Raw genomic sequence first — 24,113 nt, 5'->3', positions numbered from 1 at the left:
CTAGAATGTTCTCAAACCAGGAGTTTTTCTTTATTTCTACTTTAATTTTTTTTTCTATTTGAAAACACTTTTATCCCTTTCTTTTTATCTAAAATTAAAAGGACATTAGAACCTTTAATTTTGATACTTCAGTATCAAAGGTATCTGGAGCCAAACACTTTCAACATTCCTTTAAAGTATTTATTTGTCTAAACATTTTGAGTCCTGAATAAGAGGTCTGCAGGAAAGACAGTTTGTGTGATAGTTCTGATGATTTTCATACGAGCTCACACTTGCATATTCCTGACATGAAGACAATCGTGTTTGAATAACGTGACCACAAAACTTGGAAATAATGTTGCATTCATCAGTGTTGACCATGGAATACTTATCAATGGCCTGCATCACTCCTCACCAACAGAACAGAACTAATTTCACTGGGAAAATCCAAGTGGAGTGTGGAGTTCCTCAGGGGTCCGTACTCTGCCCCATCCTCTTCATCCTTGGACATATCATCAGCCACGACTACAGCGACTTCTGTACCTTCAGCATCATCACTCCCATCGTCTTTTATCCCATCAATGTTTCAAAGCTTCAAAGCATTTATTGTGCAGAAATTACATTTCTTTGTACATTTCTCTTTTTTTTTTTGCTTCTCCACATAGAAATGTCAAGTTAAGAGTTTAATATAAATAAAATTAACAAAAGTTAGTGAGGACTTATGCGTGTGAATGTGAATAACTGTGGATTTGCAAGGTGAAAGAAATTTGCAAGGAGCAGAAACTTTACAGTAAGAAAGAAAAATGACAGTTTGATGTGCAAATGTGCAGAGAAGAGGAAAATTTCAGTATGAGTTCGACGGACAGGGTGTTTCCTAGCGGTTAAGGAAACAGCCCCATAATCAGAAGGTTGCCGGTTCGAATCCCGATTCGCTAAGGTGCCACTGAGGTGCCACCGAGCAAAGCACCGTCCCCACACACTGCTCCCCGGGCGCCTGTCATGGCTGCCCACTGCTCACCAAGGGTGATGGGGCAAATTTCACTGTGTGCACCGTGTGCTGTGCTGCTGTGTATCACATGTGACAATCACTTCACTTTCAAATATTAGTTAAATGTGGAAAATTACACTTGAGGTAGGTCAGCTGTTAAGAAGTCATACACTGTAATACCCGATAAGTTCAGAGTACTCAAAACTTTTATGGAAACTGATTACCTAAGATTTTTTAAGTAAACATACTTTAAAATTACAATGACACTAAACTTAAATATTTTTCTTTCCTTTTTTATTTATTTTAAGTTCAGTGTACTTAAAACTGTACATATGATACACTAAAGTTATGTTTTCAATACTTATTGTTTTTAATTAATTACCACTTATATAAATAAAGTTTTATTCAAGAAATAAACTCATTTTGAATAACTCATAGCCTGATACATATTTGAGTTCAAAATACTAAAAATAAGCACACACAGAACTGTTGACATATAATTAAAGGGTTTTTATTTACTATTAAATTCTCTGTCTATTTTGTATGACTGTTTATATAAATCTCTGTAAACATGTAACAAACTAAATTGGAAAGTGTTAAAACAGTGATTAAAAATTGTTTTACATCCATTGCCATTATTTTGCAACACGGCAAATCAAAATAAATAAAATAAATAAAGCTCCTTTAAAAAGAAATGTTAAAAATTATAATTTATAGGAAATAAAAACAATAAATGAATGTCAAAACACAAAAAATAATACATACCTGATTTCAAAACCAAGTATTTGTTACATGAAATATGCAACAGAGATAGATTGTAAAAAATGTAAATGTAAACATTTAAATGCTTTAAACTACACAATGTTTCATTGTGTAAAGTGCAACTGAGGTAGGTCTAACAACTTACCAAATGTTTAAACTACATGTTAAACAGTAGACACTTGTAAACAACCTTAAAATAAACAAAATCTGATTACAAATATCAAGTTTCTAGTGTAAGAGTGCAACTGGGGTAGATCTGGTGCAGAAGACAACCTACTAAATGTAAAACTGCTGTAAACTACATGTTTAGCTTATAAAACAAATTGAGATAAACAGAGGAAGTGACAATATTAAAGTAACAACCTACCAAATGTTTAAACTACATGTTTAACAACATACACTTGTAAAACACCTTAGAATAAAAAAAATACAATCTGATTGCAAAAAGTTTTTGTTGTAGAAGTGCAACTGAGGTAGATTTGGTGCAGAAGACAACATACCAAATCTAAAAACTACATTTTCTACAACATGCGCTTACAAAACTACTTAGCAGGAACTAGGTGATGTCTAGGTGATGTCTGGCTCATCGGAATCATCCACCTGGAATGCACAAAGAGTGTCCAACTGTAAACATGTCTAGTAATGAATTACAGCATCAGAATTTTTTGGTTAACTATCACTTTAATATAGTATCATACTTACCCAGGTAGGCCTTTTCAGTTTACACTGAATTGGCCCAAATTTAAAAACTAGACAAGAACACACATAGAGAATTTGCAACAGTAGAGAAAAAAAGTTGAATATATGTTGTTATGGTAATTTGTTAATGAAGCTAAGATAAAAAAAACCCTGATAAGCACAAAAACTGATCCTGTTTGGTGAGCACACCGAGTACTTAACATTCCATGTCTTAAAAAACTGTGGGTCATCTTCACGTAAGTACACTGCTAGGGCACGAAGAACCACAGTGCGCTTTATGTTGATATCATGCATATCCTTGAAAGACAAGCAAAAATAACAATGAACAAACAAGCAAAGTTATTCTGGGTTCAATACTAGAGTTGTACAGTCTTTAACTCACCTCACGATCATAAATCCTGAGGATGTCACGCAGCACCTCCGAGACCTTGCCAGTATGTGACGCTTTTTGCCTGTACAAGGCAAATAGTTGTGGTGTATGCCTGTCCAATTCGGCATAGAACTGGTTTCGAAGATTGGTGTTTGTGATGCGATGAAACTCTGCACAAACCTACAAAATCATAAATACACAAAATGTATAAATTTTGGGCATCAAAACAGCCTTAGAGAAACATACAATGCAATCATCTTGATAGAAAAAAGTTTTTGCTATCTTTGAAAGATTAAGTAGTAGCCAATTCACACACATTCAATAAATTTCAACAAATGTCAAATGCTAATAAACACCAACAAAGTCCAATAGTTCAAGTCTCACTGACAACTAGTTTGTTAGTGTTTGTTTTACCTGCGACTCAATCTGAAGTGCTGGCCATTTCACCAGGAAGTCTTTCAACGATGGGTTTTCTTGTACGATCTCTTGGCGACGAAGGGAAAATGTCATCTGCATTAGATTATCTATCAACAACAGGTTTTTCTCACTCTTCTCAACTTCGTGTAGAATGTCTAATCTCATTTCTTCCAAACTGGCCTGGTTTTGTCCCTTTGGAAAGTTTGGAAGGAAGTTCACTTCTGCTCGTCTTGCTCGTTTTATGTTGGAGTGGGGAGGGTCTTTGTCAGGATTGTTCTTACTTCTTTTGCCTGTGTTGACCGACACCTCCAGGCATCCAGATCCAGTTGCTAACTTGATCTGTACAAAATTAGATAAATATTCAATGCAGGGTTACGTGTGAAGCTGTTAAAAATATCTAAAGTAAACGAAAAAAGGATACTTACCATATTCACAGACTCTGCATCCACTTTAGCCTACAAGGCCAAAAATATGTAAATGTTAATGCCAGCTTGCCGGGATGTCTCTACCATCCCTAGTTTTCACAACTCTTATTATTAACTATTTTTCCAATGTATTGCTAACTTTGTGTCATTATCCTTAACGTAATGGATAAAAGTTACAGCTAGCCGCAAGTACATTAACAGCTGAAGGCAAGCATAAATTCGCATTTTCCAGAACGGAGCCCGGGAGGTGTCACGGAGGAGAAAAAAAAAAAAAGTAAACCGTGCGCACGGAATACTTAATCAAGTTACAAATGACCCGTGTGTTCCTCTCTGGCAGCTCAAATAGCCACAAAATCATCGTAGTTTACAGGTGAACTGTTTATGCTCACTGGACAATCTGAAGCAGATTTCTGCTACAACATCATGTGAATGAACACACAGTTTAGGCTAACACTGTGCGCAATCCGTGCAAACGGTTTACTTTTTTCTTCACCCTATATTTTGTTTCTCCTCCGTGGCACCTCCCGGGCTCCGTATGGATCGGATCTGGGCCAAAGCTATGTTGCTGACTGGGTCCCGCCGACTAACGGATTACAATATTAACGTTACTTATAAATTAAATATGGCAGTGGGTTAAAGGTTAAAAAATGCGCGCGAAGCAAAGCAATGCAGAGATGCTTGTGGAGCTTTCGACATTATCGATGAGACCGGTACCGATACCGGTAAAAAGACAGCAACGCCAAACGCGAAACACGTTTAAAAGATATAGTTATTACGATAAAATAAAAAAGCAGATTAAAAAAGCATTTACTTACAAATCTCCTCACATGCGTCCAGACTCGCATGAGTGTCCGCCATCTTGTGGTAGCATCAGGTAGAACGATGGCGTACGTCCTGACGTAGATGACGTCGTACACTTAAAAAATATCACTTCATTGGCAATGTATACTCAAAAATGACGAGCAACGCAAAATTAACGTTAAGTCATTTGTTCAAAAAGTGCTATAGTTTTAAGTTCAATAAACTATGTAACCGATTTTAATTATGGTGTTCTCGTTTTTTATAAGTTAGTAGTACTGTTCGGGTTTACAGTGTATGGGAGCAGGGAAGAAGAAGTTGTTTAGTCAGGAGGTTCTAGATTTCACTTCTCATCTGTCTAGAGGAGATAAAGGTGTGGATGGTACCATCTTCTTCCAAGACTGAAGCTATGCTTGTTGGAACTCCTCACCAGATTCAGACTTCACCCATAACAAGATTTACCTTCTCCGATCATAACTTTCCATCTCCATCCTCACACACCAGTGCATGTAGGTAGGGGTGTTAGTAGCCTAGTGGGTAACACACTCAACTATGAACCAGAAGACCCAGGTTCAAATTCCACTTACTACCATTGTGTCCCTGAGCAAGACATTTAACCCTGAGTGTCTCCAGGGGGGACTGTAACTACTGATTGTAAGTCGCTCTGGATAAGGGTGTCTGATAAATGCTGTAAATGTAAAATGTATGGAACCACCCCCTACCCTAAAGATCTATTAACATCACAAACAAGGTGTAAACTCTTTGCTATGGGTGATGGGCCTTCTGTACTGCTGCCCTGAGAGCATCACAGTTTGTGGACAGTATAAAACCAGAATTGAAGACCTTCCTTTTTAGTAGAATATACAGCTCTTCGTCAACTTAGTCTCAAGTGTTTTATATAAGTTTCTTTTGCTTTTATAATGTATCATGTCGAGTTTTTCGGCTAAAAATGTGAAGTGTGTTATTGTCATATCCTGACCTTTTGGGGTGCTCCGGTTCCACATTCCATGTCCATTGTGCATGTTTCTGATTTCCTGATTATGTGTAAACGTATAAATGTATCCTTTGACTTTGTCTTGTCCCTGTCTGGTCATTGTGTTTGTCCTGTGTGCTTATGTCAGGGCCTGCATGCCCTGTTTGTTACTTAGTAAATTCCCCGTGTTCGTCAGTCCTTCTCTCCCTGCATGAACCCTGAGTTACAAATTAATTCTTTTTAATAGTGAAAGTGAAGTGTCATTGTGAAACACAGCTCAGCACACGGTGACACAACAAAATGTGTCTTCTGCTTTTACCCATCACCCTTGGTGAGCAGTGGGCAGCCATGAAAGGCGCCCGGGGAGCAGTGAGTGGGGACGGTGCTTTTCTCAGTGGCACCATGGCAATTCGGGTCCACTTGCTTACCTGCTAGGCCACCCCTGCCCTGGGGACTTTGACTATTATTATTAACATTAATAAATAAAACCAGAGCACCCTCAGGTATGGCTAGTGTCCATTTGACCTTTATTAGGTAGTCCGGGAACTTCTTGTCATCTTTAGGCTGTTTGTTTATTTAACAACACTCTCAACGCTGATGGATTATTGCCTGAGGTGAGGTCCGTGGACTTCTGCTTCGATTCTATTTTTTCCCGGGTTCCCACACGGTCACAGAAAAGACTACAGGAGAATCGTTATTCGTCTTCCTTTATTTGAGGAATTTACATGAAACATTGTGAAAATGACTGAACAAATCTGGGCTGAGGAGGCTGCAGAACGCCTCCCGCCGGTACCAGGTGAGGAGGCTTGGACGCGTGGCCACGCCCACCGCACGTTGCTCCGCCCCCAAGCGGCGCCCCGCCCTCCAGTAGCCGTTAACGGCTCTTGTAGTGACGGACCGAGCGCCGCTCTGTAATATTTTCTTTTTCCTTTTTTCATTTGTTTTGTGGGAAAAAAGAGAAAAGCACCGGAGTACAAGTAAGCCGCATCACGCACGCCGAGTATATGATTGTGTAAATTCTAATTTCTCAGGTTAGAAATGAATAAAAAAGCCTCTTCTGTTTTTATTCTGGGTTTTCTTTTTACAGGCTCCGAGGCAGCTAGCTGCTAACTAGCTAATGCTAGCGCGAGCCTTCTGCTGCTTTAGTGCGTTTTTAATTAAACTAACCGGATTAAACCTTCACTGTTTCATTATCCAGCGATACTCACCCCAGACCAGGCGGGACACGACCAGGTTAGTAGCTGCACGGTTTATTATTTCTGTTTCTCCTCGCAGCTTCTTAAATCTGCGCCGCACGGCCGGAGCGTTAGCGCTAGCGGGCTAATGGACCGGGCCAGCGGGTTCTGCTGGGATCCGGCACGCCGCAGAACCTGGTCGGGCTTTAAACCGGGCCCGTTGACTTCCTTCTGGCTAAAAGCCGCTGGCTTTTGTCGCGGTTTGATGCGGGTTTGTTGCGACGTCGGCCTGCTGTTGTGCCGAAATCGCACCCCGCCGGAAATTGGGCTCTCGGGTAATTTATGTTTTTATAGTCGCTGTTATTATAAAATGTCTCCGGATTTGTGATTTGATGGTTTGTTCGGACCTGGTTTAGTCATCTCGTGCCTAAAGACGCGTCCGCGGCGCCGCACTCAAGCCGTCGCAGAGCGACTGTTTTCGGGCGTGCTGCCGGAGGCCCGCAAGCCGCCGTCTGGGGAGGGTTATTTCGGCGCGACACCGGTCTGTTGTGGGCCTGCAGCGCGCAGGCGCCATTTTGTTTTGTTCTCCGCACGGAACCAGATCTGGTCGGGCGGGCTCGGCGCGTCGCTCCGCTCGGTCTTGCCGGTTTTCGTCGGCCGAGGGACTCCGGACGCGGGGTGGACCCGGGCGCGGCGGGGCTGCCGCTGGTCTCTCCGCTGCGGTGAGACGCGAAACGCGTAGGCCGCGCCGGACGCGTCCGGTCACCTCAACCTGTCCGACCACATACACACAAAAAGCAGCAGCAGCGGCGTGGTGGGATGTGATGTGTCGCTGCAGTTGTCACCTCCACCGCAGACGGCTCGGTGACTTTCACAAGGCACAGGAAAGTGCGGTAAAGGTCATGACCCCAGAGAGACACCAGATCCTACCTGCCTGATGGTTTTTTTTATTTTGCACCACAGTCCTGGGTTTATGGTGGATAATCAGGCCTTCCCTCCATTATTGTCATCACTAGGTTAGAAATGAAAGCAAAATCTACGGAACACTGTGTACTGCACATTTCTGTTCTGTTTCTATTAGCAGATTATACCGGCGGTAGTTCTTAGTGAGGGTTATACAGCTGCTACGCTTGCTGGTATGAAGAAATAAATGTTTTTCTGTCGAGCGTCTAAGTTAGAGGTGAGATCCTGTGGACAGATAATCTCAGGCCGCTGGCTGTCCCGCGACCCACTTTCTTAATCTCTCTGTTCTGTCGCCGAGCTTTAACATTTCGGGTTTACTGCAGGGGTGGGGCTGTAACGTGGAAATTAGTGAGTTTGTGGCATCTCGGGGTCCAGTATGACTGCGTTTGTTTTACTTATATTTTGATCACATTAAGGTGACTTGTCCTGTAGCGAGCACCATGGAATGCACATGAGACACACTTTCACTTACCCGCATAGGGACTATGCACATTGGAAACACATACATTGCTAAAATTTACATCACGTGACACTTGAAATACATGGTGCTGTATGCAGGGGGAATGAGAATTTTTTATCGCCAATGGTGAAATGCCAGTTTTTGGTTCTGTAGTGGGATTTTCTTCTAATTTAAACCATTTTGAAAATGTGTATTGAAATTGCTCAGAATTCTGTCTGTTTTGAAGGTTTTGATGAGATTATAATTATTAGTGTGTGTGGGATTGGTTAGTACCTGTCTCCTCCTGGGAAGTCAGAGTTCCAGTGCGTGAATCTGAACGTCCTCGGCCCTGGTGTTGCCATGGAAACATCCCCTCTCAAGGCAGACACAGGAGGAACAGCGTCTGTAAATGTGTTGCCATGGCAACGCCGGTTCTGGTTTGTTCCTGTGTAGTTTTGACTGTGAATGTTGTTCTCTCCCAGTCTCAGGGCTCACCATACTCAATGAGCGGACAGCGCAATGTCCGAGCGCTCTGGGCAAACGGCAAAGGGGAAGGATGGCAAAACCAAATATGCATCTCTCAACCTGTTTGATACCTACAAAGGAAAAAGCCTCGAAGCGCAGAAGCCTGTTGGTGAGTCTGTGACCCTCTGGAGGTCAGATGGCTCTTCCTGTTTCGGTGATGTCAGTAGACATTATCTGGTTTAAATGTTTTGCCTGAAAAGTGTCCAAAATCCCTTTAGTCGCTTTGGCATATTTTTTATTATTCAGAAGAAAGTGCCATGATGGTAATGTGTATGTCAGAATCGCATTTATTTATTGGCCAAGTAGGTGAGTGAACACATTCAAGGAATTTGATTCCGACTGATAAAGAACATCAACAAGATACAATGTAGTAGGAATCAGAAAAATGATAGAACAAAGATTATAGAATACAGAATGATGACCATTACAGGGCACAGGTACTGGTGTATCTCACACCGCCCTGTAGGTTGTAGGGAGAACCCTGCCTTCCACATTTACAGTTTCTGTCCCTTCTCTGAAACCACATTTCCGCTACACTACCTGCATTTTTTCACTTTTAGAGTGATCTAATTGGCTGTGCATTGTATACATTTCTTGTTTTATAACCATCGATCTAACTAACTATCATTTTCCTCCAGGACCAGTAAAGTAATATTGCTGAACTTGACTCTTCCTTTTTCCTCAGTCCCCGCTCGTCATGGCTTGCAGTCTCTTGGTAAAGTTGCCTCAACTCGGCGCATGCCCCCACCTGCCAACCTGCCCAGTCTGAAGGCGGAGAACAAAGGCAACGACCCCAACGTCTCGCTCGTTCCCAAAGACCGCACAACATGGGCAAGCAAACAGGAACCAGCAGAGCCAAAGAGGTGCGTGTCCCACCGGGTCAGCATCTAGCACACCTGGAACATACTGTAACCGAAGAGCCACTTCAGCACCATGGGTGGACGTTGGTGGATGTTTCACAGCAGATGCCCTAAAAAATGGGTTCAGTTTTGAAGGTCCCCTGCTTTTATATTGGTCTTATTGGTCACCTAATACTGTATCTGAAGTCTCTTTCCGAAACTCAGCCTTAGTGTGGAATTACAGCCACTTTGATCCAGTCCCACAATGAGATTTCCCCAGGACTCTCCGTTTCGGTGTCTAGCTTTAAATGATATTGAGGAGGAGAGAATCGGGATGAGAAGGAGAGCGACCTGTAGAAGTTGAGCGGGCATTTGACGAAATTACGTCATCGCCACCATTCACCCGCAACAATGTGGAATTCGTGTCTGCGTTTTTCCAGAAAAAACTAAACCCATCGGTTCTTCATTGTTTCATGTGTCTGAACTAAAGAAATGTTTTGCAGTGCCTCACACGTTTGGAGCCATGATAGTCAGTGGAGATAATGTTTTATGGGAGGGGTGGGAAATTCTCTGGGTTGAAATAGCTCAAGAAACGGGGGTAACCTTTCCTCTTATGATGATATAATGAGGCAAATTCCAGATCTGACCGTCTGAGCTGCCGCTCTCTGAATGACCAAAGCACTCTTTAGACCAATTGCCTTTTCTAGCCACTGCAAGACTGTAGACAGTGACATTTTCATGGTAGGGGTCCTTTAAGCAGTGTTCAGCAGTGGACCACTCCTGTGTTACCATGGAAACTGCCTGACATCTTTTTGAACCCTGCGGTTCACACCTGTGAATGTCTGCTTGTCATGATTTGCTTACAGCTATAAAGCCAGCAAGTACCGGTGCCCCATGAAATTTGTTTAATTTTTTATAATCGAAATCTTCTGAGGGTAAAATCTAGAGCACGGATAGTAGTGGCATTGTAAATTTACATGCAGTGGAGGTGATGATAATTTGAGGCGTGGTGGTCTTCCCCTTCCTTCCTAGTGGTTATTGTAATCCCTGTAATCAGAAGGTTGCCGGTTCGAATCCCGAGCCACCAAGGTGCCACTGAGCAAAGCACCGTCCACACACACTGCTCCCCGGGCGCCTGTCATGGCTGCCTACTGCTCACTCAGGGTGATGGGTTAAATGCAGAGGACAATTTTTTCTTTCTCACTTCCTTCTCAGTACCGATGTATTGTCAGCACCGCAGCTGGAGTTGCAGCAGCCTGTGGCTTCACCGACACCTGTGCCGACCCAGCCGAGAACACCACCAGCTCCGGAGGTACCACGCCCGTTTCTTGAGAAGGTGGTGCGTGTTTGAATGAGTCGGATCTCACTGTCGGGCCTCTGTGTTTCAGGCCCCAGTTTCAGCTTTGGCCGCAGGGGCAAGATCCTGGGCACAGGCCAGTGTTACGCATGGAACACAAGGAGATGGTGAGTACAGCGGTAAATCTCTGGTTCGGGCATGATTTCTATCGTTTTAGCTGGGCCATCTAATCCTTTTCGTTTGATTTTGCTGCTTGTAATTTTTGTGGTTTGCAAAAGTGTTTCACATGTTGTAAATTTGTTTAATAATTGAAATATTTTATGAGAAGTTGATTTGATTGTGCAGTTCTCAGCCATGTCGTCAGGTGATTCATTTTAATTATTGTGAGAGATGTGAATGTGGGGAGGTGACACTGATGAGGTGAATTGCATCGGCCGATTTAAGTTCTAAACACAATAATTTCCTTTCCCTCTTAAATAAAGCCAGGCCAGGCTTTTTAAAAGCTGTACTTGACTGGGTCTAACATTTTAGGCCTGATGTGGTGAGTCTGGGTCATGTGCTCACCTGTCTCCTCTGTCCAGGTGGAAAGGGATCAAACCAACCGTCGCCATTCTCTCGCGAGGAATTTCCCACCCTGCAGGCGGCTGGAGAGCCGGACAAAGCTGGCAGAGAACAGGCCACTGCAGATCAGTGGTATGGGCCCGGACCAAGCCTCCGCCCCCAGAGTGAGCTCCGCCCACTACTACAGCACTCGCATCCTCTTGTAAATGCTGTGTGTTTTTGGAAGTGGTTTGACAGTGATCTACCGTCCTCTCGCAGATGTGACGAGTTGGCGGGATGGTGGGGGCCGCGTCATGGCGCCCACCCAACCAGGGGAGGCGGTGGTGGAGGGCGGGGCCGCAGGAGCCCTGGTGATGGAGGGTGCGGCTGGGGCCCCTCCCCTCCAACAGCAGAACCCGCCTTCCCACGGGCCACCTAGGAATCCGCCCGCTGGCAGCCCTGCCCTGCCCCTCCCTCAGCCCCCTGTTGGCCCCCAATTCCCCGCCTACCGGGGGCTCATGCCTCCATTTGTAAGTCAATTCCTTTAATTAATGTTGTTTTGGTTATGTTTGCACGATTGTTTAAATGTTGGTAATAGAATCATATTGTTCTGACCGTTTTTTATTTGAATTGTATGTTTGGTCTGTGACACTCTGCTCTCTGGTGACAGATGTACCTGCCCTTCCCTGCTCCATATGGTCCCCAAGGGCCATACAGGTACCCGCCGCCCAACGAGGCCCCCAGGTGCGTCGCCTTTACCTGCATTGCACCTGTTTACATTTACCACACGCCCTTATCCAGAGCGCCTTACAATCAGTAGTGACAGGGATTGTCCTAGTGGAGACACTCAGGGTTATGAGTCTGCCTCAGGGACACAATGTAGTAAGTGGGGTTTGAACCGGAGTCTTTTGTGTTAGCTCTCTTGGTGGTAGTTTCCAGGTCTCTTCTACAACTTTATTCTGTTCCTGCCATGGGCAGGAACCGGGCGTCACCTAACCGGCCGTCTTCATTCCAACGTCTGCAGGTTCTCCCGAGCCCAGGGCGGGCCGGGCCCGGATGGGAGGACCACTGGTGGCCCTCGTGGAGGAGGTGAGGTGGTGAAGCGTCCCTCTATCCTAAAGCAGGATGACCTGAAGGAGCTTGATGAGCTTGACCACGACGGAGATGAAGGCTGGGCAGGTAAAGGGCATTTACAGCATCTTGGGGGATTTGTTTAGTCTTTAATGTGTAACCACCGGCTAAAAAAACAGCGCGCTCAGGTGTTGACAGTTTCCTGAATATTGTGAAATATACTATGTCATGTAAACAGGTGAGAAGTGCATGCTGGGTGTAGGTGGCAGAACCGACTTGGGTTCAGGTGTGATGGAATCCAGGCGCTTGACTTACATTACATCCTCAGGCAAACTGCTATACTACAGTTCTTCAGTTTGAACTGATCATTTGAACTGATCATCCATCCTCAGGGGCACAGGAGGAGATTGATTACTCCGCCAAACTGAAGTTCAGTGACGACGAAGGGGAAGAAGACGGTGAAGACGAGAAGAGCGACCGTAAGAATGGAGCTCGGTACGTTACTGACAGAGGGGAGATGATCATGTAACAACAAAGGTTTCATGATACCAACACATTATTGACATAATGTCACCAGAGAGTCCTGTGAACAGCTGAGACCTCCAGATTGCCCGAACCACCGTCCCCGAACCTCCGATAGTGGGGGAGACACACGCCGCACCCCTCCCTCTGCTGCTACCGCCGACAGCCCGCCACCCACCTCCAGCAAGCCAGGATGGGCCGAAGAGGGCTGGGGTGGCCAGGTACAGTTCCTACACCTGCTCAGTGTTGAAATTAATCTAATAATTGATGCACGCCGATGCAGACGTGGACTATTGATAACATAATTGTCCATATCATAATGATGATGCCTTTTAATTTTCTAGTTGTAGTAGAGACTGTGTCGTCTTAATCTGAGTACAGCGCCACTCTGGGTAGAAGTTCGGCCTCGTCCACGCAGACATTTTTATGCCGCATTGTAGCTTTGTTTGGTATTGATAATTGTACTTGAAGGTACTGATAATCGTAATTGGATCGTGGGACCAGTGTGTGACTGACCGGTTGAAGGTGTTATCCACCACTAACTGATATTCGCCCATGTACCCTCCCTCAGGACCGTTCGTCTGGACCCACAGTCTCCTCCTCCCAGCAGCAGGCCGGAGCATCGGGTGGCATCACTCCTCCTCCGCCCTCGTCTGGAGTGTTGCTCCACCAGCCGGCCGCTGAGGACGAGGACGAGACGTGGAGGCAGCGGCGGAAGCAGTCGTCCTCCGAGATCTCCGCAGCGGTGGAGAGGGCGCGGCGCCGCCGTGAGGAGGAGGAGCGCAGGATGGAGGAAGAGCGGCGTGCCGCCTGTGCAGAGAAGTTGAAGCGCCTGGACGAGAAGCAGCAGCAGCAGCAGCAGAGCTCCAAACTGGTCGCCACTTCTGAGAGCGTTCCTGCCACCAGCCCCAGTCCTTCCCCGTCACCCAACGTCAGCCAGCCAGCCTCGCCCTGCGTGGACACCGATGAAGCGCCACGCCTGTCCCCTCAGCCTGCTGCACCCGCTGGTGGAGGCGTTCATAACCGGCAGAGAGCCAGCAGCAACAGCAGCTACGACTCCAGCACTGGTCAGTAGCATAAGATTCGCTAACTTTTCCGTCTGTATGTCTCTTTCTCCACCTTTATCACGTTCATATTCTCTACAGAAACCCAGCAAGCTCCGCCCCCTCCTCCAGCTCAGCAGCAGCCTGTGGATTCTGCAGTGGCCAGAGATGGCAAAGAGGAGGCGCTGGGCGTGCCGGTCATCCGCAGAGATGAGGCTCTGAAGGTGGAAACAGTGTTGGGAGGAGGTGGGCGCCAGACCTGCGGACCCCCCGGACAGGGCTACTCTAAATACCAGAAGTCTCTACCGCCTCGGTTCCAGAGGCAACAGCAGGTCGGTGCTCCAATTCATCGTTTTTGCAGCAGCTGCACAGCCGGGGGGAGGGGCTGCCCGCTGCAATGCCTGTTGAAAATTGCTGTAATCTGACTATTTCCGGCAGATGCAAAACTGCCATTTAATAATCGCTACCAGTGATAATTGATATCAAAATTGAAACAATTTGTCATCGATTAATAAAATGAGTATTTTTTTTTTGTGACTATATATTCCCAAACATTCCCATTCCTGCAGAGTCCTGCCTTATTGATAAACCGGTGGGAGTTTCTGCATGTTTCTCTATTCCTGGGTAAACTGGATTGTCTCCTCTCAGGAGCAGCTGTTGAAGCAGCAGCAGCAGTGGCAGCAGCAGCATGGCCAGGCAGCTCAGGGTCCCCTGCAGTCCCAGCCCCCGGCGCAACAGGGCCCGGCCCCAGGGACCGCTCCACAGGCCGGCCCCAAGCAGCCTCAGCTGTACCCGCCCGGCTCCATGGGTCGTCCTCCACACCTGCCCATGAACTTTGACCCTCGGTGGATGATGATGCCCTATATGGACCCCAGGATGATGCAGGGCCGCCCCCCACCAATGGACTACTACGCTCCAAACATGCACCCTACTGGTTAGTTTTTTTTATTTATTTTTTATTAAATGTTTTCGGTAAGTTAATTTATAAACCCTAACCCTGCAGGTCTGAATATTTCTTTATATCTCCTGTCTTCAGGACTCATGGGTCGGGAGCGCTCCGATTCTGGTGGATCTGGATCTGACCCCTTTGACAGACAGCAGCATGGAGGACCCTCTCATCCTCATCGTGGAACTCCCCCCATTGACCCAAAACTGGCCTGGGGACCCGAGGTCTTCCCTGGAGACGGAGAAGGCCGGGCCCTCAGCTCTCCTTTGAGACAGAAGCAGCCTTTGGAAGAGGAGGAGGTCGGGAAGGGTCTGAGGTGAGAAAAAGACAGATTTACTGGAAGGAAATAAGAAGTGGCTGCTTGCGAGCTGTCTGTATGTTGGATAGGATTGCTGGTGTGTAGTTATTTCTGACACCCAGAAGATTGTAGTCATTCTGGACTCTTTAAAACCCCTCCATTCATGTTGTGTAAATATCCCACATGATCAGGTGGTTTAGTAAAAGTTCTTTGTTTTGCTTTACAGGAGCAACACCCCTCCGGTTCGCATAAGAGACTCTGGACCAGGTCCCATGGTGACCCCCACTTCACCCTCCAATGCCCAAAACCAGACACCACCACCTGTAGGCACACAGGTCGGAGGTCAGGGAGGTGGCCACCACCCTCACCACCAGCCATTCATGGGTGCTGGCGGGAGTTACAGTGGCTTCCCGGACGCTGGAACCAGAATGTCATCCCAGCAGCAACAGAGGGGCAGTGCTGCTGGTTTGCTTCATGGCTTCAGCCATCAGGATGAGGGCACTAGAGGTGGGCAGCAGGGTCATATTTGGGGACCCCCGCACCCCCAGTATGACAGGAATGGGCGGGCTGACATCTCTCCCATGGAGAACAACCCCCACGTCCAGCACCACCATGGACACCCTCCAGCTCCCCACTTCTCTCTCTACCCCCACAAGCAGGAGAATGGCCGAGCAGGGGAACCCAAGAAAACCGCTGCTTCATCTCTTCATCAGCCCTCCCTGTCCTCCTCCTGCTCCTCTTCATCCTCCTCCTCTTCCTCAGCTAGGGAGGATGGCAGCGGCAAGCATCCTGGCCACCTCCGCCCCCCCAAGCATGAGCATGACCACAATGTACCTGTGCAAGGTGGTGGAAGAAAGGGAGACAAGATGGGCAGTGCACCTCAGTCCTCCCAGCATGCATTTCAGCAGCAGCACTTAAAGCCAAACCAGCGTGGACGAGAACACAAAACTGAGACTCAGTGGGGGCCGCGCCCTGGAACCAGCTCCACAGGCTCCTCCCATGGCAGGAAAGCAAACACTGAGGAATCGGTCAGTTCTGTCACTGACCACAGATCCTCCAACCAGACTGGCGGCAACAAGAGGGTCGGATCCATCAAGAGGCCGGTGCTAAAAGAAAACAAGAGAGAGGGAGGAGAAGGAGAAGGGGCTGAGAAGGTTGGTGGAAGCACCGGGAAAGAGAAGGAGCAGGAGGGTGGGCCACCCTCCCAGGTGTCCTCATCTGTCGCTCCCAACAAGGATGACTCCGGCCCCTCCGGCAAGCCTAGAAACGGAGGCAAGGATCGAGCTGGTGGAGGAGGCAAAGTGTCCAAAGATGGAGATGGCTTCTCAGCTCCCTCCTCCAAGCGGGATCGGGAACGGTCTCACGAAGGAGGCAACGCCGGAGGTGGTGTGACGTACCACCCCACCTCCTCCTCGAGGGGCAGCAGGGCCAGTCGTGCCAGGGGGGAGTTCTACAGCCGTGGCCGTGGATACAGGGGCACCTACACAGGCAGCGCCGGAGGAGGCGGCAGCCGAGGAAGGGCAGGTAGCAGAAGCAGCCGTGACTTCAGATCCAGCGGTGGCTACCACCACCCCGGCCAGGACTATAAACACGAAGCCCCAGCGGGCAACGGCCGTCACGTCCAGGGTGGAGCCCATACGAACCCGGCCCGGGCCCGGAACCGCAGCGAGACTCGCAGTGAGGGCTCCGAGTACGAGGAGGTCCCGAAGAGGAGAAGGCAGAGAGACTCTGAGACCGGGAGTGAGAGCGCAGCCAGCGACCACTCGGAGAAGGACGATCGCAAACCCAACACCAAAAACAGCTCAGAGAACCCCGCGCCCGGTACCTGTGCCTCCTCGGCTCCGCCTAGAAACTCCCAGGCTCGGGTCTTCACCCCAAGAGGAGTGCCCTCCAGAAGGGGCAGAGGCGGCGGAGGTGCTGGGGGAGGTCCTTACCGAAGTGGGCGGCGGCGGTGGAGGAGGAATGTCTGGAGGTCACCGCTCAGCACCGGGCTCTGGCCCTCATAGCTGGTCCTCCAAATCTTCATCCACGGCCCGAAAGCAGCACCCTCCTCTTCAGCCCCCCCCTCCCAAAGACTCGGCTCGTGGGGGCGGGCCAGAGAAGAAAGAGAAGCCAGTAGAGCAGACTCCACCCCCAAACCAGGCCGCGCTGCCGACTGTCATAGCCCCACCTACACCTGCTCAGCAGGGTGTGTCTGAGAATGGAGGTGTGGCCAATCAGCTTCCCTTAGCCAATCAGACGTCAAACTCTGTGGGCTCTGGCACGCAGCCGCCACCGCCTCTGTCTGGCCCTGACGGGCGTCCCTTCCCTCCGCGCGGCTTTGACCGCCCCCCTCGCCGCCGGCGCCATGGCCGCTCTCAGCATCAGCAAGACAAACCGCCGCGATTCCGCCGCCTCAAGCAGGAGCGCGAGAACGCCGCCCGGATCAACGGGGGTGGAGCCATCATTGGACCCTCATCACCAGCCACCGAAACAGAAGTGGCCAACGCCACCTCCACCACCACCCCTGCTGTTACCAACAGCAATCATAGCAACACCACGGCAACAGCGAACAACAACAATAACAACGGGCACCTAGGGAGTCACCGCCACCATCACTACAGCCAGAGCAGCGCCCCGCAACCCCACCCTCAGCACCACCACAACCCACCCACTGCTGCCGGCGCCAAGTCCCCAGACATCTCCAACCAGAACTCGGACCAGGCCAACGAAGAGTGGGAGACGGCCTCCGAGAGCAGCGACTTCAACGAGTTCCGTGAGCGCGAGGCGGGAGGAGGAGGAGGAGGAGGCGGCGGCAAACCGTATAACGCCCACCACCACCACCCTGCTCAGGGCCGACCATTCGGAGGGGGCGGAGACCGCGAGATGATGGCCAAAGAGTTGGCCGCCAACAAGCGAAGCTTCTCAAGCCAGCGTCCCGGCATGGAGCGGCAGAACCGCAGAGTCAACACTGGTGGCGGAGGAGGAAGAGGTCCCAGGGCTCCGCCCGGTGGTGGTGGAGGAGGAGGTGGAGCCGACAATGGTGGCATGAGTCGCGGTGAGAGGCGTGGCAATTGGCCTTCTCCCAAAAACAGGAAGTAGTTTTTACTCCAAAAAACAAAATCATTTCAATTAGTTTTGTCACCGCCTTCTTTAGTTTGCCCCCTCCCTCATCGTAGCACGTTAGCGTACAGTACGTAGTTACAGAGACCTGAGTCACAGTTGTTCTAGAAAGCCCCTCCCCCTTTCTGTCTCGTTCGCTTTAGACCCACCCACTTTCCAGTCGAATTTTACAGACAAACTTTCTGACTGAGCGTCACCGACATGTCTGCTCACAAGCACAATACGCTGACGACCGCCACCCACCAACAGGGTCAAGCAGGGGTCAAAGGTGTCTGTTTATACCAAACTGTGGACTGAAGGCAGTTCTGTTATCGTTTCCCCTGCCCCGCCCCTATCTTCTCCTTTATTTGTGTCTCTGACTTCATGTTAGGGCTCTTGTACCTTTTTTTCCTCTCTTTTGTAAAGCAGGTCATATTATTATTATTATTATTATTAATATTAAATAACTTTTTATGCAACATTCATCTTTCTCATCTTTTGCCCGGTCAGCGAGTACATCACATTACGTACTGTGAACACCACCCATCACCTTGGTTTAAAACGATAACAAAATAATCGACTTCTGATCCCTTCCCAGGATGGTCCTTTCTTATTCGAAGACATGTTGTCCCAATGGAATGAATTATGTTATAACATCACATTATTCATAGAGGCTAAATGATTTTTTTTTAAATTATAATTTTCTTTAGTGTTCTGTTTTGATATTTTTTTTTTTTTTGGCTGCGATAGAACGCAGGTAACTAGAGAGCACTCCTTGGAACCTGATGGTTTGGTTTTTTGTTGGCGTGGTTTTCGGTTGTTCCCCCTGCATGCTGGTAGCAGTTCTGCATTGCGCCGTGTCCCCCCCCCCCCCCATGCTGCTGTTCTGATGTTGGGGGTCTCTACATACGCAGTTTATTACGATGGGAAGAAGTCACTCTCTTCCTTCAAAAAAAGTGTTACGCTTGCAGAACAACACACACACGCCAGAAAATGTCGGATTTTTTTTTTTTGTGTGTGTGTGTGCGCGCAGTCTTCATGTTCATGTTTCACAGCTGTAAGTTGGGGTTTGAATGTTTCGGGGGTTGTTGTACGAGTGTTTTTTTTTTTTTTTTTTTTTTTTTATTGGGGGAGGAGTGTGTAGGTGAAGATGGACAGAACCCACATTTGTCCCAGTATATGCACACATTCTACCGCTTAGTAGATTTACATCTCCTCCATTCATTCACAAATACACAAGTGTGTGTGCGCGTGCGTGTGTGTTAATCCAAATGAAGTACTTACAGTGGAAACATTGTGAAGCAGTTGATGGTCGGCTAGCTTGATATTTCTTTGTAATCAGTGTTCTTCACTTGTGGTCCTTGCGCCCCACATTTCTTCACTTCTCACACTAGTGGTTGACCTCACAAAGTGAACGAAACCTTCATCTCTGCTTTGGCCCTGGGGGGGTGGGGGTAAAGGTGAACTGTGCTGGGCTATGGGGCTCCGGGACAGACTAAAGAGCACTGCTTTATATGCTAAGGTAGGCAAATGATGTGGGCATCCATTGTTTGTTCATGTTTTATTTTTCCGCCGGTTTCACACAATTTACCAAGCATGGACAGCTTTCTGAGCCCATTACTCTTTGGTAGCCATAATAATATTATTCAGGCTCTGATGCCCTACCCCTCCTTTTATCTATTGATGTGGTCATATTGTATGTACCCACGTTTAAATAAAAATAAAGAAGAAAAAAAACCCAATGTATTTCTGAAATTCTCGGAAGATTGTACTATATTCAGAATTACCAAGGTACCTGGAGTGGTTCAGGCTGTTGGTTCATTATCAGAAGCATAATATACACACGTGTATGTATATTGGTATGTATCTAAGTTGTCTACCCCAACTTACATTCCCAGTTACAAATGTTGCCATTTTTTAAGTTCAAGGGAGCAATGTACAAGCAGAGAAGTGTCTTATTATTATAAAAGTATACAGAGAAGAAATAAATTTCTTTTGTTTTAATGGACCATTTGTCGGGTGTTATTTTTTTAAAATTATAATAATGCATACAAATCCATAATTACAGTGGGGAAATGTTGAACCACAAATCCCAGAAACCTGTGCGGCATGCAACGACGCGTGTTTTGACGTCATCACGCAGCTAAAGGTGTAAAACGCGAGAGGCTCTTCCTGCTGCTCGTACGGATACCGGGAAACGAGGTATTATTGACTTAAAACATATAGATTAATTTTAAAGCGGTATTTTATTTTGTTTTAATATTCCGAGTATTTGGCACGACCGGCTCGGCCTTAAACCAGACGACGAGAGGAACGCCGGGGGTCGGAAGACCCCGAGGCCTGCTGTAATGCGGCCTAGCGCGGCTAACTTGCGAACATCCCGACCTGGAACCGCTGAAGGCGCTTACTTTAAACCGGAAACGGCTGTCTGGCCGCGCCGGCCGCTGTTAGCGTGTTTTTATCCGTGTATTGTGGCCGATCTGTCTTGATGCGTTGCTCTCTCCGTCTTCTAGCGTTTAGCGGCTAAGCGGCGTTAGCCGGATTCTCCTGCAGCTCCAGAACACAGCCCGGCCCCTGCTGGTGCCCGCAGCCTCCCGCCATGAGCAGCTCCGAGGAAGTGTCGTGGATCTCCTGGTTCTGTGGACTGCGGGGGAACGAGTTCTTCTGCGAGGTCGGAAAGCACGCTCACTCCGCACTCGACACCCGCCGCACACGCCGCGGGGAGAACTAACCCGGTGCCGCGCTGTTGCAGGTGGATGAGGACTACATCCAGGACAAGTTCAACCTGACGGGCCTGAACGAGCAAGTTCCGCACTACAGGCAGGCCCTGGACATGATCCTGGACCTGGAACCAGGTGGCCGTGGAGGCGTTAATATTTCTATTAACATGTAGACAATGAGACCTTTATGGTCCTGATCCAACACGGTAGACTCTGTTAAAGGTCCCCTATTATGATCATTCTTTTATTTAACATTAGTATGAGTTCCCCTAGTCTGTCAGAATCAGAATATCCTTATTGAGTACCATGAAATTAGATGCAGTTCCCTGAGCCGGAGTGATATCTTAAATTCTGTGTGTGTAAAAAGACAAAAAAAGCTAGCTTTAAAGAAGTCATATACTAATATAATACAAAATATGATTCAAATTTGTAAAAAACAAAAAAAGAGATTGTTTACACCTCCGACTCATTGATGAAATGACATCAAGTGCCCTGGTGGAAACCGGGAAGAAGCTGTTCCCGTTCTCCTGTATCTCTTGCCTGATGGCAGCAGTTGGAACAGGTCGTGATCGGGATGTGAGGAGACCTTATATGATGTTCTGTGCTCTCTTGAGGCAGCGTCTCCACAATCCGCTGTACTGATTTAGCACATGATGCTCTCAATTCAACAGCGGTAGAAGGACACGAGCAGAACCCTGAAGAAATGAGTCTCTGCTGAGCCTCCTTCATCAGGTCTGTTCAGATCACGCCCCGGGACCGGTCCTCCGTGTTGTGGACGACCTGGGGTGTGAGTCTATGGTCCTGCAGTGGCTAGAGATGGCGATAGGACTGCTTTGATCATTCTGCTTCCCCATTCAGAGAGCGTCATAAGGGGAAAGGTTACACGACTTCTTGTCTTCGCCAAACACTGTAGTTGGTGAATGGTGGTGTTGACGTCTTTACCGCGAATGTCCGCTGACTTCTATAGAGCGCTCTCCTCCTCATTCAGGTTCATGTCAGGGGACCTTTAAGCTGAGTGTAGGTAGTTTTTATCTCATCTCGCTCCTCATCCTCCAGACGAGGAACTCGAGGACAACCCGAACCAGAGCGACCTGATCGAGCAGGCGGCTGAGATGCTGTACGGCCTGATCCACGCCCGCTACATCCTGACCAACCGCGGCATCGGCCAGATGGTGCGGGTCCCTCTTATTCCCGTCTTTCCCCGCCTCACGTTATTGTCATTATTGTTAATTTTATCTATCCTTCTCTCTGGCAGCTGGAGAAGTACCAGCAGGGGGATTTTGGCTACTGTCCCAGGGTTTACTGTGAGAACCAGCCCATGCTCCCCATCGGTGAGTTCCCTCATCTACGAGATGATTTGAAAAGGGCCTCACCACCTGAAACGTGGCCTGTTCCGTGCTCAAAATGTGTCCAGCGTTCTGGAGTGTTCTGTTTCCCACTTGTCTGAGATGAAATTGAAAGAATGCAGACAGTTACTGAGAACTCGTGTCAAGAGTTTTCTCTCTCATGTGGTTCCAGAAGAACTGCAGCTTAGAGCTTCTCTGATAGGTCAGCTTGAAGAATATCTGATTAAGCCACGCCCAGTCAGTGGACTATTTTGTTTTTTAATTTTGTAATTAGCGAAAGCTGTAGAAGCTCTAGATTGATGTTGATGTGACCGCTGCTCCTCAGGCCTGTCTGACATCCCGGGCGAGGCGATGGTGAAGCTCTACTGTCCCAAGTGCATGGACGTCTACACGCCCAAATCCTCCCGGCACCACCACACAGACGGCGCGTACTTCGGCACCGGCTTCCCGCACATGCTGTTCATGGTGCACCCCGAGTACAGGCCCAAGCGGCCGGCCAACCAGTTCGTGCCCAGGTGAGGCGCAGTTCTCCAGAACCTCCTCTTCTTCCTCCTCCTCCTCCTCTCAACACATCTTCTCCTCACTTCAGGCTCTATGGCTTCAAGATCCACCCCATGGCATACCAGCTCCAGCTGCAGGCCGCCTCCAGCTTCAAGAGCCCCGTGAAGGCCATCCGCTAGGGCGTGGACGAGGGGCGTGGCTGGCAGGACCAGGGGCGAATAAAATGGAAGAATAAAATGTCGTTTTAGATTAGGATGCTGTCTGAGTGGGTGAGCGACACACAATGCGTGTCGATCTTGTGTTGGTCACCCAATGTCCATCTGGGGGGGCGGGGTTTCATCATCATGTGACCTTCGTGCATGAACCTCCACTCAACACTTTCTATGATCGTCAATCACTTAAATTTTTTATTATTATTATTTTTTTGTTTAATGTCCCAACAAATCAATTTCTGTTCTTGGAGGTTTTATGCCTTTGAGGTCTGGTGGTTGAAAACCCCGCCCGAACCCGTTAATCTTCATCACTTAGAGACCCGAGCTGGCGCCGGGCCGACCCGCCTCTGCTCCTCTAGCTCCTCCCGCGAGGGGAATGCTGCTTGTTTTTGTTTGTTTGTGAGGGAGGAGGAATGTCCAGCTCATTAAGTTATGGGACAATATTTCAGATCTGTGGATTGTAATTGTGGTTTATGCTCAATGCATTTGCTTTTTTTCTTTTGGCTGGAATTGAACCCGGGTTCGAGATTCTCAATAAACTTTTCTTACTGGTTTGTAAGCTTATTTTAATTTTATTTCAGTGACAAGAAAGATTCAAAATAAACCTCACTCCCCCCCCAAATCAAATGCATTCATGATTGGTATGTGTCAAATCAATAATTCTAAAGAGTAAAAAAAAAAAAAAAAATCTTTTTTTTTTAACTTAAATTTTATTTATGAACTAAATAATAATAATGAAATAAAAAAGTAAAGACACTCTTGAGATAGGGATGGTAGTAGCCTAGTGGGTAACACACTTGCCTATGAACCAGAAGACTACAGAGTCACAGGTTCAAATCCCACTTACTACCATTGTGTCCCTGAGCAAGACACTTAACCCTAAGTTGCTCCCTGTAACTACTGATTGTAAGTCGCTCTGGATAAGAGCGTCTGATAAATGCCGTAAATGTAAATGTAAATATAGATTTCTGATTCTCACATATTTTATACCAGTCTCCTGTAGTCAGTGGTATCTTGTTTTCTTTTTCCCCATTTATCAAGTTCAAGTGACCTTTATTGTCATCTTTTCTATATATTGTGCAGATATACAGAGAGACGAGAAGACGTGGCTCCAGTTTACAGTGCAACATAAAAGTAGACAACAAAAAAAACAAAACAGATGCGTCACATGAAATACAATATAT

General features: G+C 47.5%; 3 protein-coding genes across 4 annotated transcripts; 2 read left to right on the top strand and 1 right to left on the bottom strand.

The window, feature by feature from the left end:
* Positions 1–2,147: 2,147 nt before the first annotated feature.
* On the bottom strand, positions 2,148–4,507 carry LOC114770512 (uncharacterized). Of its 2 annotated transcripts, XM_028964501.1 has the most exons (6): positions 4,456–4,495; positions 3,641–3,670; positions 3,497–3,554; positions 3,213–3,283; positions 2,811–2,978; positions 2,148–2,725 (listed from the first exon to the last, which is right to left on the bottom strand). In XM_028964501.1, exons 1-6 carry the CDS (start codon positions 4,483–4,485, stop codon positions 2,540–2,542), a joined length of 543 nt encoding a protein of 180 aa, XP_028820334.1. In that variant the 5' UTR covers positions 4,486–4,495; the 3' UTR covers positions 2,148–2,539. The 2 variants fall into 2 exon arrangements, with proteins under 2 accessions (XP_028820334.1, XP_028820333.1); XM_028964500.1 differs by having other exon boundaries at positions 3,213–3,554; positions 4,456–4,507.
* A 1,777-nt stretch (positions 4,508–6,284) lies between these two features.
* prrc2a (proline-rich coiled-coil 2A) lies at positions 6,285–18,629 on the top strand. Its single transcript, XM_028964818.1, is given in 18 exon segments — positions 6,285–6,388; positions 6,499–6,644; positions 8,471–8,622; positions 9,199–9,376; positions 10,568–10,664; positions 10,741–10,816; positions 11,231–11,374; positions 11,469–11,719; positions 11,860–11,933; positions 12,214–12,368; positions 12,653–12,755; positions 12,838–13,003; positions 13,354–13,849; positions 13,928–14,157; positions 14,474–14,759; positions 14,862–15,087; positions 15,296–17,015; positions 17,017–18,629. Coding segments are annotated over 16 exon segments (5,451 nt in total). The 5' UTR covers positions 6,285–6,388; positions 6,499–6,644; positions 8,471–8,507; the 3' UTR covers positions 18,151–18,629.
* Positions 18,630–20,268: 1,639 nt separating this feature from the next.
* On the top strand, positions 20,269–23,551 carry LOC114770710 (casein kinase II subunit beta). Its single transcript, XM_028964841.1, has 7 exons — positions 20,269–20,352; positions 20,664–20,821; positions 20,903–21,005; positions 21,927–22,042; positions 22,126–22,201; positions 22,542–22,731; positions 22,806–23,551. The coding sequence occupies exons 2-7, from the start codon at positions 20,750–20,752 to the stop codon at positions 22,894–22,896; spliced, it is 648 nt and encodes a 215-aa protein (XP_028820674.1). The 5' UTR covers positions 20,269–20,352; positions 20,664–20,749; the 3' UTR covers positions 22,897–23,551.
* Positions 23,552–24,113: the final 562 nt, after the last annotated feature.

The sequence above is a fragment of the Denticeps clupeoides genome, chromosome 20 (assembly GCF_900700375.1).
Source record: "Denticeps clupeoides chromosome 20, fDenClu1.1, whole genome shotgun sequence".
In the NCBI taxonomy this organism is placed as follows: domain Eukaryota; kingdom Metazoa; phylum Chordata; class Actinopteri; order Clupeiformes; family Denticipitidae; genus Denticeps; species Denticeps clupeoides.
This window is presented reverse-complemented; position numbering and strand designations above follow the sequence as displayed.